This window comes from Cannabis sativa, chromosome 9 (assembly GCF_029168945.1).
Source record: "Cannabis sativa cultivar Pink pepper isolate KNU-18-1 chromosome 9, ASM2916894v1, whole genome shotgun sequence".
NCBI lineage: Eukaryota > Viridiplantae > Streptophyta > Magnoliopsida > Rosales > Cannabaceae > Cannabis > Cannabis sativa.
Genome location: NC_083609.1, coordinates 52,536,708 through 52,552,008, shown reverse-complemented (window position 1 = coordinate 52,552,008; position 15,301 = coordinate 52,536,708). Strand labels below are relative to the sequence as shown.

The following is a 15,301-nucleotide window of genomic DNA, read 5'->3' as shown; positions in this document are numbered from 1 at the left end:
TATACTAAAAATATTATATATTTAGGTATCCATGCATAAAAGTCAATACCACATTCAATTTTACATAAAAATATTAAATAAAATACAATTCAATATAATATTATACAATACAGTGTAATATGACATATACCAAAACGAACCGTGATTGTACTAGGTGTTATAAAGAATAATCCAAGTATTTACTTAACTTTAATTATTATTTCATTATTCTCATCATCAATATAAGACATGCATGCATCATGATATAAATATATACATATATATACAGTAATATCATACATCAGTGTACATGAATTGAGATGTGAGATTAATTATAATATTCTATAATATTGAAACTATGTATGATAGAATTCATGGGGTTTCAATATTAAGTACAATATAGGTAGTTATGGGAGGTTAATTAATGTTGAGCAATGAAGGCCATTAAAGGTTCAAACACAGCTTGTCTGGTATTGTTACCCATAACAAAATCCATATGAGCATAATTCTCCAAATACTGTACTGCCAACTTGTCCTTGTCATGATCTTTAATAGTCTCAAGTAAAACCTCCACATCTTTTACATCTGAAAGATAATCATTCTTTCCATAGCTCATGAAAAGAGGAAAATCCTTTGGAATTTTACTCATGTCGTATGCAGGAGGAGTTGCCTGATTATATTGCTTCATATTTTCCGATGTGTTATAATCGTACTTTCTTATTGTTCCAGTTCTGATCACTACGTAAATAAATAAATAAAAATATATATATATATATATATACAATGATTAACTAGTAGTGATGGTTTTGATCGTACTTACTCTGAGAAAGATGAACCAAATTCTTCATGGAGGTTGGCTGAAGTTGATGTTCAACATAACGTTCTATTGTCGGTTTATCTATACAGCAATTTGGGCCTATTTTTATTACAACAATTTAATTGGGAGAACAAAAATCATTAGTTTATTATTTAATAAATAGGGGCAATATAGAAAATTATTTTAATTAAAAAGGAGAAACTTGAAATTAACATTTTTAAAATTAATTAACCTGATAAAGCAGTCTCATAGGAGACGCAGTCAATGCCTTGTAAACTACATATATATCCCAAAATGGTGGCAACTTCCTTGCTATTAATGTGTTTTGAAAAGAAAACATATAGTTAATATAATCATTATAATTAATCATTTATAATTGGGTAAATATTATTTTAAACTGTGTGTTTTATAAAAATGATCGATTTAACTGTTTTGTTAAACGTTAAAATGAATTCTGTATTTTTTCAGAATTATAAAAATAAGATCCTGAGTTTAATTTTTTACAATTTTTTTTTTAAATATAACCAACTTGAAGACAATTCTTAATACGGACAAATACATAAAATGTAAACATATTTCAAAAAAAAAAAAAGTAAACAATTTTGTCATAGCGCTTTTAGATCGGATAATAATTAAATTTTATTTTGATATTTCAAATCACGGTCCTATTTGTACTATTTTAGAAAATACAGGATCAATTTTATCATTTAACAAAATAGAGGGTCCAATTGATAACTTTTACAATATATGGTCCAAAGTAGTATTTACCCATTATAATTTGAATATTGAGTATTTTTTTTTTCATTTTTAAAGTGGATATATATTGATGAGTAGTTATTTATATACCTATACAAAAAGCAAGTAATAATTAAATATAGTTCATGTAAAATTGACAAATAATCACTAATAAGTAATCTCTTTCTTCAACTTAGATCCCATAAAAAATTGTGTTATATTTGACATAAAAATAAAATTTTATAATATGTGCAGGAAATTTGAAAATGCTTTCACACATAATTCAAAATTTTACACAAAATTTAATATTTCATTAAGACTTCTATAATATTTATAGAAAATATAAAATAATAATAATATTGTAAAAAGTTTATTATTTAATACTTATAACTAAATATAAAATAACATAAAAGTAAATATTCATACATTGTGATAAATTTTGTGTCATGTTATTTTGTGTCTCGAATTTGACATATTTTTTACTGTGTTAAATTTGAAACAATTTTTAGTATATAAAGATATTATTTTAAGAAAATAGTGGATTATATTTTTCCAACTGCATTTGTAACTCCATTCTTACCTTGACGGATCAAACTGATGGATGCCCAACAAATTGATGGATGTCTGTTTTATAAGAATAATCAAACAATAATTATTATTATATAAGAAATGTACAAAAGTTCTACATTATTGAAAAACTATTTAAAAGTGCATACTTAATGTAGTATATAAATAAAGCTATTATTTTTTTCACTTTGATTTGTCTTAATATTAGTTTTTGGAGTGATTGATTAATATCTTATCCAATTTGTTATATTTCTTTCTAGTTCTCCTTAAATTTATATAATGAATTGTTTTCAAAAATTAATTTTAAAATTTAAAATTTTAATTAATAATTTAATAGTAATTTTTTTTATAATAATTGTAGATAAGTTATTTCATGATTATTTTTATTTTCAATTATTAATTAAATTATAAGTTTATGTATTAATTATTTTTATATTAAATATATTATACATTAATTTTAGGAAATTAATTTTTATTATTTATATAAATATGAATTTATATATTTTTCTAAATTTTTAGTGGTTCAACATGTATATTTTTTGTAATTTATTTGTATATATATATCAAAAAAAAATCAATATATATATGGGTGCACTTTTAATGGGTATTACCCATGAATGGATAATAATTTTTCTATTTAATTAGAAAAATCTCTCTTTTTTTTCATTGTATAAGCTGAAGTTGTTCCATCGGCTGAAAAGAAAATAATAATAAAAAAAATTCAACAAAAACATGATAAAAAAATATTGAGTTTTACTTAAATATTTTTCATATAAATTTATTATTGATATACTGTAAATATTTTATTTTGCAAATTATAAATTACATTAAGTATTATATTTTTTATAATATTAATTGTAGATAAGAACACTAAATTTTACATCAAGTTTTGAAAGTATGAAAGTATAATAATGTTAAAAATTGATGCAAATATATTATTTTTTGTGTCAAATGTAATATAATTTTACATCTCCCATTAGAGATAGTATAACACTCATTTGGTAATTAGTAATATAAAAAGATTACAATTTTTGTTTAACACTGTCCAAAATGTGGTTCTCTAGTATTTATATAAAGAAAAATACAAAAATAAAAAGATTAGGCTTTACTAATTTTTTAGGCTTTCATATTTTAAGAAAAAAAAATAATATAAACAACTTTGATATCGTATAGTGTCTGTTTTCAAAAGAATCACACATAATTTAGGAACTATATAGGTACTATAGTTGTATATATAAGTAAAATCTTTCTTTTTCTACTTTTACGTGACAAGTATAGCTAAAATATGTCTTTCTTTATTATGTATCACAAAATTAATATTCTTTATTACGAAGTACTAAATATGTACGTAAAACATTCCTTATTTACGCTAAATAATTATTATAATAAATAAAACAAATACTATGACAAACCATTTAATCACTTTTTTTTAAAAATCTTTATCGGAATTTAAAAACTAAAAAAAAAAAAATTATATATTATATATTTTTAACAAATAAAAATATTTATTAGTTTTTGACATTTTAATTTTAGAATTATACATAATTTATTTACCCATAAACTATCTAACAATTTTATATATACAAATATAATTAAAATTTGATTATGGAAAATAATTTATAAATCATGGAAAAAAATATATTAACTAAGAAAAACTTATTAATCACGTCAAAAAAAACAATTACTTCATATACTATTTTTTTAATTTTTTTTTTTTTAAATTTACGGTTTGAGTTTTTAAAATAGTTGAAGCGCTAGTTGTAATAGGGGTTTTTATACGATTTTTTATTGTAATTTATGTTGCAACGCTAGTTGTAATAAGAGTTTTTATGTAGAATTCCGTAAAAATGTAAAAAAAAAAATAGTTTAAAGTGTAAAAATAAAAAAACTCTTAAAAAAAAAATTATTGATTTAGAAAAATACTGTAGTAGGGCTTTTTTTTTTTTTTGCCCCAAGGTATCGGATTGATTCATTTTTCTTTATAACTATTTTTTTTAATAAATGTTAATTATGGAGAAAAAATTTCAACAACTACAGTAAACTAAAATTAGTTATAGAAATAAGTAATTGCATGTATCAAGTTTCTTTTCTTTTTTTTTTTTTTTCCTTTTTTTCAATTTGTATAAAAATGTAGGTGTATTTCTTATAAAATAGAAAGGTAATTAAGCGTACAGTTAAAAAAATAATTTAAGTTATAGTATTTTGTGTTTCTTTAAATTCCATGTAATGAGTATTTTGGAAATATGACGTGGTAAATATTTTTGGTTAGTAATACTCATATATATAAGCAAATAATTGATTATTTATTTGGTATAGCAAGTTGAAGAGATGTGTGGAAAATTGCTGGAATTAAGTGTGTATTAGAGTTTCCTAGTTTCTGAATAAAATAAGGTGAAGTAGGAGAGTTTGTTATTTACCTCAGCTAAAGAGAATACAGTAATCTCTTTTAATAACGTGGAACCAATTTGATTCATATAAGCAATTGGACTAAGTAAAGTGGCCGATCTTATCATGTCAATCTGCTTGAAATCTGTAGAAAATGCTGAAAGAGCCATCAAAGTTCCCTGTGCCAACATTCATCACACTTTTAATATTGATTTCAATTTATTATAATAACAATTTCATTACTAATATCATTGTCAGTACGTAAAAAAATAATCAATTAATTAATTAATTGCATATACATAGAGTGAGATTAATCACCAAGGAGTGTCCAACATAGTGTAGCTTCTTGCCAGTTTGATTATGCACACCTTCGATGAACGCAGGGAGGTCATAAGCACCCAATTCAACCCATGACCAATCCCAGAATTTCTACACCAGTAAATCCAACATACATAATATTTGTATATGATATTCAGCATTCAAATCAATATTAATAGTCTTATATATATAGATCAATGTAAAGTAGTATAATGTATTAAGTAGGTAGGTGGTAGAAATGGAATGGAACCTCGTCATTAGGAGAAAGTGATGTGTGGGTACGACTGCAGGCTGTGCCACGAACATTGGAAAGCCATACATCATAGCCATTATCAGCCAATATGAAGGGCAAACATTGTTCTGGGGAACTGACTAGATATAAGGCAGCATCCTATACGTACATACATATAATAAAAATTCAAAATATGAAATTTCAATTTACTATACATACATACACACACATATATAATTGAAAAACATTAATTAGTTGATTAATTAAGTAATTAATATTACCGCGAGAACCCCATGTTGTACCAAAACGGGTGGTTTGTTTGCTTTCTTGCCTGACCTTCCAGCTGGAATCCTCTGCATCCCAAGAGTGTAACCATCCTCTGTTGTTACCTACAAATACACCACCACATGTAACAAAACACCCACTACTTAATTTATATGCCTTAATCACTAGACACACGCATATATATTAGTTTTGTTTTACTATATCAGCATTGCTATTTGCCTATAAATATGGCACCACCTATACAGAGTGCATCTGTATGCATATGCAGAGTACAAGTTTCCAATTTATAATTTGTAAGAAGGAATTAATATAGGGTTTATAATGTAAAAATTTATTAAAGCGGTACTTAACTTGATAATGTTGGCAAGTGTAGCCTTGTGGCTCCACCAGAGTTTTGCAGATGTCATTATCTGCAAGTGTGGAGGCTTGAGGAGGAGATACCATTGCTGGTTTATGGGGGAATACATCTCTTATCGCTGCTGTTTCTGATGGAATATTGGATATGATAAGAGCCACGGCCACCACAACCAAACCAATAGCACCACCAACCATATTCTTCTTTTATATATTTACTATGAGTTTTCGATCAATACATATGTACATAGATCTGCATGTCAATACACATAATAATCTCATTATATTCTTCTTAGCTATTATTGCCTTCCTTTCACCATTTTGATTTAATAATAATAACAAAAATAAAAGTTATCAACAATGTTCATAATCATAATTTTACACTTACTAGTACTTCTTACTTCTTGTCTTGCCTAAAGGAGGAAGAAAAGGAAAAAGAGAGAAATGTTAGAAATCGATATATAGTTTTTCTATTTTCCTATTTCAAAATGTAATAGAGGAATTAATATATATAGCCAGATGCCCATTCGATGCCAGATTCTAAAATAAGAAAAAGGAAAAATCGATCTGTTCAATTTGTTTGAGGTAATAGGATATAAAAAATGTTAAAACATAATAATCAACTAACATAATTAAGATTTTTTATCTTCCAAACAATTGGAAAGATGTTAATAACAAGCCAACTTCGATAATTAAATAGACAATGTCTTCCTCTATATAGGATATATCAGTTAAAAGCTTATAGAATTGTTTTATCGTGTGTATACATGAATATATTTATATATTAGCGTAAGTGTAATAAATAAATTGCCTAATTAGAATTTTTATCCCTTAAATTTTAACATGTACCAAATTATGCTCTCTAAACTATTGAAATTATTGGGTAATGTCTGTCATATGTCGTATCAAATTTACTAATTAATTTAATTCCAATACTTTGAACTATTTTAGTATGAAAGTAAGTACGGGTCATTCTACGAGCTCTACAATTAATTTTTTATTCACTATCAAATAAAAATTAAAGGGGACTCTTAGTTGCAATTGAATAGCATAAAAAGAAAACAAACAACCAATGAAAATTACGAATTTAAAAACAGTTAATAATTATTCTCCACCTCGAACAATCAATCAAGAACAACAATGATTAATATTATATTTTATTTTAAAATTAAACTATTAATCCCGCAAATAATTAATCACTTATCTCAGTCTCGCTATTACAATTAATTATGACTAAGCGCTCAATAATTAAATCTTTTTACTAAGCAATAGATCCACGAAGCATGTAATCTATTTAACCTAAGAAAAAAGACAGGTTAATCTAAGCAACAAATTAATGTAGCATATAATTTATTTAATATAGGTTATATTCTTCATTAGAAATAATAATACCTGTCACAATATCATTAAAAATAATTTATCACTTATACCTAGAATCTTAGACAATTAGGTGATAGAAATTTTAAGAATGATTATAGAATAATGTAAAGTCTAATTTAGTGACAGTCTAAACAAGATCAAAATATTAATCATAAAATTATGTATAGAAGAATATAAACAATTCAATATGAAAGAATAAAATAATAATATTAATCAAAACATTCAAGAATCATGTCTCGAGTTTTAAAATAACCCTTAATCTAAAAGAAGATAATCTCAAACATAATACACTACAAGAAAAGCCACTTTTGCCTGCGCATAAGCTCGCCGGCAAAAGTACGTGTAACTCGCTGGCAAAGATTTTGGCGCGAACCAGGACATTTGGAGCCTGTTTTTTGCCGGCGAGTAAACAAAACGTTAATTAAAAAAATAAATTTAATTTTAAATTTATCTATGCCGGCGACCCATGCGCCGGGAAAAAGTTTTTTAATTTTTTTTGTTTATTTATATAATACTTTTGCCGGCGCATGTTACGCGCTGGTGAAAGGTTTTTCTTTTTTTAAGAAAAAAAACTTATTTATAAATTAAATTTATATTAAAAATCAAAATAATACTAAATATAATATCCAATATATTATAAAACCGAAATTTATAATGTTATTACAAAACTATATATATTAAACGTCATAAAAATTAAGTTAAAGTATTCTGAATTCATATACAGTAATATCTACAGTGTAAAGTAAAAAAAACTACAAATCAACAGCATCATCTTCGTCATCAGCGGGAGGGGCAAGCTGTGAAGAGGAACCAGCTGCATGGCCAGGAGGCTGAAATGGTGGAATTAGAGGCAGATTCGGCATGGTAAACCCTGGAACAGCGCTGGCCAATTAGATCATTTGTTGTTGGAACGCACTCATGATCTGATTTTGAGTCATCATCATTTCTTGTTGCCACTAGTTCCGTGCCTTTTGTTCTTCCACCTTTCGCTTCAGTGCCTCATATTCCTCTTGAGTGACACTGGCCTGCCCAGATGCACCTGCCCTGGGAGTTGCTCCTTTTGCCCCCGCCTTAAGTCTTGGCAACTGTCCGAGTCCTCTCAAGTGGCGTGACCGCTCACCCAATACATGTGTCATGATATGCGTATCTGCCGGAAATTGGGTGGGGTCGACACTGTACTGGCGGGGGGCATGAGCTGGCGTTGGTTGAGTGTCACGAATCTCAACCATTTTGGCCTGCAAAAAATTTCATAATGAAACTGTTAGAGTGAAAGAAATTTAAATTATAAAACAAATTTATTAAAAATATAAAGTTACGTACATGCAGTTGTTTGGTGTGCTCATCTCGCCACTTATTGTTCTTGCAGTGGAACTTTGCAAATGTATCCACAGCACTGGGAAGCTCCCCCGTCTACAGATCAGTCTAATTTTTTACAAAATTGGAATTAGAACAATGTTATTAAAAAATTTCCAAGTAAACCATATTTTTATCATATATTGAAAATTTCATACCCCGCTGACAATGGTCGACACTATGGTCTTAGATCCCCATCCACCTTGAACCTTCATGTTACCTCAGTTTTTCGCATTTTGCTCAGCTCTTGCCTGTAATTTGACGTATAGTTATTCTTAGCAAATTGAGAAAAAAAATAATATTAAGTAAAGAAGAAAAATTATTAAAACTTTCAAATAATACCTGTTGTTTCGGGTCTTTCCAGTATGCGATAACCTCCGCCCACACCTCCGGCGTCACCATATCTGGACGTGATCTTCTGTTTGCTTCTTCATCCCCATATTTTTCAATATTCTCCTTCCATGCCTTCTTCGTGTCTGATCTCCAGTCACGTAATCCTTTTGACATAGATTTGGTGACGTAATCCACGAACATAGGATTATTAGTTGGCAACTCAATCTTGGTCTGAAAAAAAAACACCAAAGTCGTATATATTGTATTTTTTATATAAGGATTTCGTTTGATGTGTTATTAAAAAAAATTAAAATATTACCGCTATTCTATCCCATATAGTTTGAATGAGTGTAGCCTCAACGTCCTCCCCACTCAAACTTGTTCATAGGAATAGTATTGCGAACAAGAAACTTTATGTAATTGTTAAACTTGTTGCCATAGTCATCTACAGGGGCCCCAGTCGCCATATGAAATCTAAATTTCAATTTTTGACCTGCTGGCAGCTTGGCCAGTTCTTCCTCAATATTTTTTCCCTTGTACTTTCCCCTAACTCTTTTTTTCTGACAACTACTTGAACCTGCATCAGCCATTCTACAAATACAAGCTACGAATAATTAATTAATCATACTATTGACGAAAGAGGCATGTATTTCATTAAATCAACAGTGACATCTATATTACAATACTTGAAAGTCTACAAGTCATCATAATCATCATCATCATCATTAACATCTACATTATTTTCATTATCACTATCACTAGTGTCTTCATCATCACTATAAACAATGAAGCCATCTAAATCTTCACGGTTAGACTGCTCATGACGACCCATGTTATCGGGCACTTGAATTGGGTCAACATCATCACGAACATATTGAACATCATCCAACTGTGGAAGTTGAACGACTAAAGAAATTCCCGAAGAGTTTCTTTCTTGTATAGTTGTGGTCTCATCATCATCCTCATCCGAAAAGTCCCAGACATTGCGAGGGGTGTAAAAATTGACAAGGTTCCAATCAACTCCATTCTTCAAGTGAGGAATGTAATATATTAATTTTTCTTGGGATGCAAGTATGAATGGTTCATTTTGGTACCATTCACGGGCAACGCAAACACTAGTGAAAAAACCATCACTTTCTGTCCTGTTACAGTTTATGTCCCACCACTTGCACCTAAAAATAATAACACTACAATCCTTCAAGTAAGTGAACTCGTACACTTGTTTGAGTACGCCATAAAAATTGTTACCATCCTCTCCAGGCACTAAAATACCACTATTTTGGGTCTTACGATTTTCATCCCGATCCTCGACTAAGAATTTAACACCGTTAACAATACATCCAGGATAACAATAACATGTTGGCTTAGAGGGATTTGCGATGGCGTACAACTCATCTGATACTTCTGCAGGATTATCTACTCGGAGTTGATTGATCTATCATTAAGAAAAATAATTTAATCATTGATGCTAGATTAATTCACAGTATTTCAATAACAAAATAAGTAGAAAGCAATACTTACTCGAGACTTGAACCAACTAGGAAACTCATTCTCTTGAATTGTCTCAAGATTTTGATGACCCCTAAGTTGTAGCTCGTTCCTATGCTCACTACATGAAAAATGGGGAAAATGTTAGAGAATGTCGTCACTAAAGAGAACTAAATAGAATATGAAAAAAGTTATCTTACGTGATATACTTCTCCACTTCATTACAATTGTTCAGAATGTACTACTCTGCCTTCAATTTATCTTGCATTGGTAAAGCAACAATGGTCCTCTGACCAATTGGTCGCCCAACATGCTTAAATACAGAGAATTCCCTTTCAGGCTTATTTGGGAGAACATCACTATTTCGATCTTGACGATTAAATCGAGTTTCTACTTCCCGGAATTACATTGAACAGAAGGTTAAGGCTTCGTTAACTGCATAAGCTTCAGAAATAGATCCTTCCGGTTGAGAATGATTTTTCACGTATTGTTTGTACACAGACATGGCTCGTTCAATTGGATACATCCACCTGAAGTGCACTGGTCCCCCAAGCATCGCTTCTTTAGGTAAATGCATCACCAAGTGAACCGTTATGTCAAAAAATGCCGGTGGGAAAATGGTTTCCAATTTGCAAAGAATGTCTAGAATACTTTTTTGCATTATCTGCAAGTCTGTAACATTCAATGTTTTACAGCACAATTTCTGGAAAAATACACACAGCTCAGTTATGGTATCCCTAACTTCTTTCTTCAAGAACTTTCTAATGCCACCGGGCATCAAGCGTTGTAGCAACACATCACAATCGTGAGACTTCAGACCAAAAAATTTGTCTTCAGTCTCATTGACATTTTTCTCTAAATTTGAAGCGAATCCGTCTGGGAACTGCACAGACTTAATAAATTTGCAAAATTCACGTCGTTCAGGAAGAGTAAGTGTGTAACTAGCATGCAGTTTCCTTAAATTCACGTTACGGTCTTCAAATAACCACAACTCACGACGTATTTTAAGGTCCTCCAAATCCAATCTTTCCTTGTCTGTGTCCTTAGACTTCCCCTTGATACTTAACAAAGTTCCAAGTACACTTTCACACACATTTTTCTCGATATGCATTACGTCAAGATTATGTCGGAGAGACAAGTCCTTCCAATACTCTAGCTCAAAAAATATACTCTTCTTTGACCAATTTAACTTAGTTACAGAATGTTTACGTGTGACTCCACCAAATTGCTTGTGTTTTCTAGGCAAACGAAATTGTAACTGCTCAAGCTGAGCTAAAATATCGTCCCCCGACAATTGTGGAGGAGGTGGTCTTTTCTCAATTTTCCCATCATATTTTTTACTTCTACGCCTTGGATCATCCATTTCAAGAAACCTTTAGTGCCTAACATAACCAATCTTGCTGCGTAATCCACTGGAAGGAGTGTGTTCGTTACAGGTGGGGCACGCCTTGTACCCTTTGGTGCTCCATCAATACATCATTGCATACGCCAGGAAGTCATTAATGGTCCACAAAATAGCAGCTCTCAGTGTGAACACAGTCCCGTTGTAAGCATCTCAAGCTTGGACACCTGAATCCCACAACTCTCTCAATTCTCAATCAATGGTCTCATGAAAACATCCATGTCTTTTCCAGGGACAGTGCGTCCTGGCACCAAAAGAGACAACATCAACGACTCAGGTTTCATACACTTCCATGGGGGTAAGTTGTACGGGACAAATATAACAGGCCACACACTGTAATCGTTACTCATGTTACCAAAGGGATTGAACCCGTCGGTGGCCAATCCCAATCTCACATTTCTAGGCTCAAGTGCGAAGGATGGATGACGTCTGTCAAACTTCTTCCACTCTTGTGCATCTGCAGGGTGTCTAAGCACGCCATTCTCTTTAGGTCTCTTAGAGTAGTGCCCCCGCATGTCCTCTGCCGAGTGTCTTGAACTATATAACCTCTTCAGTCTCAGAATTAAAAGAAAGCACCGCAAAACTTTTCTAGCAACTTTTTTTCCGTCTCCCTTTCTCTTTTTCCAACGACTCTCGCCACAAATCGGACATAGATCTTTTTTTCATTATCTTTCCAAAATAAGGCACAATTATACTTGCATACATCAATGGTTTCATAACCCAAACCAAGGTTACGCAATTTCATCTTCGACTCGTAATGGGACTTGGGTAATTTTGTACCCTCTGGAAATAACTCAATCAATATGGCGAGTAACATATCAAAAGAATGGTTACTCCACTTATTGAGAACTTTGCAGTGCATCAGCTTCACCAAAGCGTTGAGCGCTGATTTTTTGCAACTCGGGTACAATTCAGTTTCCATATCCTTGAACAAATCGTCGTGCTTTCCACCACCATTCACAGTGGGCTCATTAAAGGAAGCAGTGGTAGAACTTGGATCGTCAAAACTAGGATCTTCTCTTAAAATATCGACCATTACATCTGCCATTTCTTCTTCTTCGTTGTCTAATATTTCTACAGCCGGTTGCGTGAACAACTCCCCATGAAAATACCAGGTCGTGTACGATCGTTGGATGCCGTGCACAAACAGATGTACCCTAATATTATCTGGATTTTCAAAGTTGACATTCAGACATCTCATGCAAGGGCATCGTGTAACTCCGGCAGAATTTAGTTGCATTCGAGCAACTCCAACAAACTCATCCACACCCCTACGAAACTCTACAGATCGTCTGTTTGAAGTCATCCAGCTTCTGTCGCTCACCATATTGCTACACAATATGAAAACACACAATTTAAATTAAAGTTGAAAATGTGTCCTACTCCACCTTGTCACTCCATTTCTAAAAGGGTAAAGAACCTATCCCATTCAGGCTTGTGATATACATATAGTGCAATCTATTCTCTTAAGATTGCTTTTTTTTTTCAAAATTTCGGCAGTACCTCCCTACATTTCTCATAAGTAAGCAAACTATTACCAAGTATGCCAACTTACAAGAACATGCAGCGAGGTGGTGTACTGGAATCTTTAACAAAGAAACAATCAAATGAACAATAGATCACACTATAGGTATAAAACAAGCCCAAACTATCTATGTGGACATAAAAGTCCTGGATAATTTGGAGAAGCGTATTTAAGAGTCCTTACTGACTCAGCCTCTCCAAACGGGTCTAAGGAAAAATGTGTGTGTGAAATAAATTATCACTATGTGATAATACAAATAAAATTGTTCTATCCTATCTATGGTTTATAACCAAAGAAATCAATTCAGGATAAAAATTTCATTTTATGCTATATTAAAATATTTTATGATATCTTATAATGTTTTATGCTATATTAAAATGTCTTATGATATCTTATAATATTTTATGCCATATTAAAATGTCTTATAATATCTTATAATGTCTTATGCTATTTTATGTACCACTTATGTACTTTTATTAATTTTATTATTCATTCAATGTTATTTTATAATATATTATATACCACCTATGTATTTTTATTAATGTTATTATTAATGCAATGTTGAATGTTATTTTTTATTCCAAATTTTTTCATTTCAATTACTTTTTTTTTTAATGAAAGTTGAAAACTTTACTTAATTAATGAATTTCACCTATTAGTGATAAATATAGTTTTTTTGCAAACTTTAATTATTTTTTCAATTATTTAATTTCTTGAAATTAAGGGATATTAGCGGCTAAACCACTTGAACTTTACAGTTTGTAACACTTAACCACAAAAACTGAATTTTTGGCGGCTAAACTACCTAAACCCTGGTTCCGTTTTGCTCTGCACACCTCCGTCCAAAAATTACAGTTAAGTGCCATGGTGGACTGTCCACGTGTACACACTTGTACACGTGGCAAATTTTTAGTGGTCCACGTAATATTATTTTTAAAAAATAATTATAAATATTTAAAAAAATTAAAAAATTAGAATTTTTCTTTTCTTTTTTTTTTTTTACTTTTTTTAATTTAAAAAAATTATATTTTTTTTTTACTTTTTTTTTTTTCTTTTTCTTTCTTCTTCTTATTTCTTCTTTCTTCTTTCTTCTTTCTTCTTTCTTTTTCTTTTTCTGCAGAAACCCTCCCAGCAGAAAAAGAGGGCAAAACCACCAATAGAGAAGCTTACAAACCATTAATAAAAGGTACCACCTTAGCCGACAATATATATACCTATATTTATATAGAGAGATACATAAGAAAAATACAACTTAGTATATAGCTATGGCGATTGACGGAGTAGAAGAGAAGATGATGAAGGAGGAGGTGTTTGATTCAACAACGGCGTCGTTTTTGCTCAAAGAGTTGAAACAGAGTTTCGCCTCTGGTAAAACTCGGAGCTATGAATGGAGAGTTTCGCAGTTGAAGAGTATTTTAAAATTTGTTAACGATCACGAACAAGATGTGGTCGATGCTCTTCGCTATGACCTCTCTAAACCTGAATTCGAATCCGTCATCTATGAGGTTCTTACTCAATTACTCGAATCCGTCATCTCTAAACCTGAATTTGAGTTAGGCTTTTGAGTTGAGGGAGGCAGTGAGTTGAGAGAGAAGAAGAGAATGATGTATTTTTAGGGTTACAAAATGGAGAGAGGTTGATAGACATAGAGAGATTGGCGTGAGATTTTTTTAATGTAAAGTAACTCCATTGATTGAGCAATATATAAGATCCAAGTTACAATTACAATAATAGATTTGGAGATGGAGTAGGAGACGATAAGTGGTTTTTAAGCTTCTCTGGTTTTGCGCTCTTCTTTTGCTGGGAGTGTTTCTGTAGAGAAAGAAGAAGAAAGAAGAAGAAGAAAAAATAATAATAATAAAAAAATTAATTTTTAATTTTTTTAAATTAAAAAAAGTAAAAAAAGAAAAAAAATTTTGATTTTTTATTTTTTTAAATATTTATAATTATTTTTTCAAACTAATATTACGTGGACCACTAAAAATTTGCCACGTGTACAAGTGTGTACACGTGGACAATCCACCGTGGCACTTAACTGTGATTTTTGGACGGAGGTGTGCAGAGCAAAACGGAACCAGGGTTTAGGTAGTTTAGCCGCCAAAAATTCAGTTTTTGTGGTTAAGTGTTACAAACCGTAAAGTTTAGGTA

General features: G+C 30.7%; 1 protein-coding gene across 1 annotated transcript; it reads right to left on the bottom strand.

Annotated features, from left to right (window-relative positions):
• Positions 1-322: 322 nt before the first annotated feature.
• LOC115723681 (triacylglycerol lipase 2-like) lies at positions 323-5,870 on the bottom strand. The gene is made up of 9 exons (XM_030653163.2): positions 5,670-5,870; positions 5,315-5,422; positions 5,052-5,192; positions 4,802-4,912; positions 4,516-4,662; positions 2,112-2,155; positions 1,029-1,108; positions 800-895; positions 323-717 (listed from the first exon to the last, which is right to left on the bottom strand). Exons 1-9 carry the CDS (start codon positions 5,868-5,870, stop codon positions 401-403), a joined length of 1,245 nt encoding a protein of 414 aa, XP_030509023.2. The 3' UTR covers positions 323-400.
• Positions 5,871-15,301: the final 9,431 nt, after the last annotated feature.

Bases quoted from the DNA above. Each gene is read 5' to 3' on its own strand.
- LOC115723681 (XM_030653163.2), bottom strand. From the start codon at position 5,870: ATGGTTGGTGGTGCTATTGGTTTGGTTGTGGTGGCCGTGGCTCTTATC. The intron at 5,423-5,669 runs GTTAAGTACCGC...GTGTATTTGTAG, and splicing joins ACACTTGCCAACATTATCAA to GTAACAACAGAGGATGGTTA. The intron at 896-1,028 runs GTTAATTAATTT...TAATAAAAATAG, and splicing joins CTATGAGACTGCTTTATCAG to GCCCAAATTGCTGTATAGAT.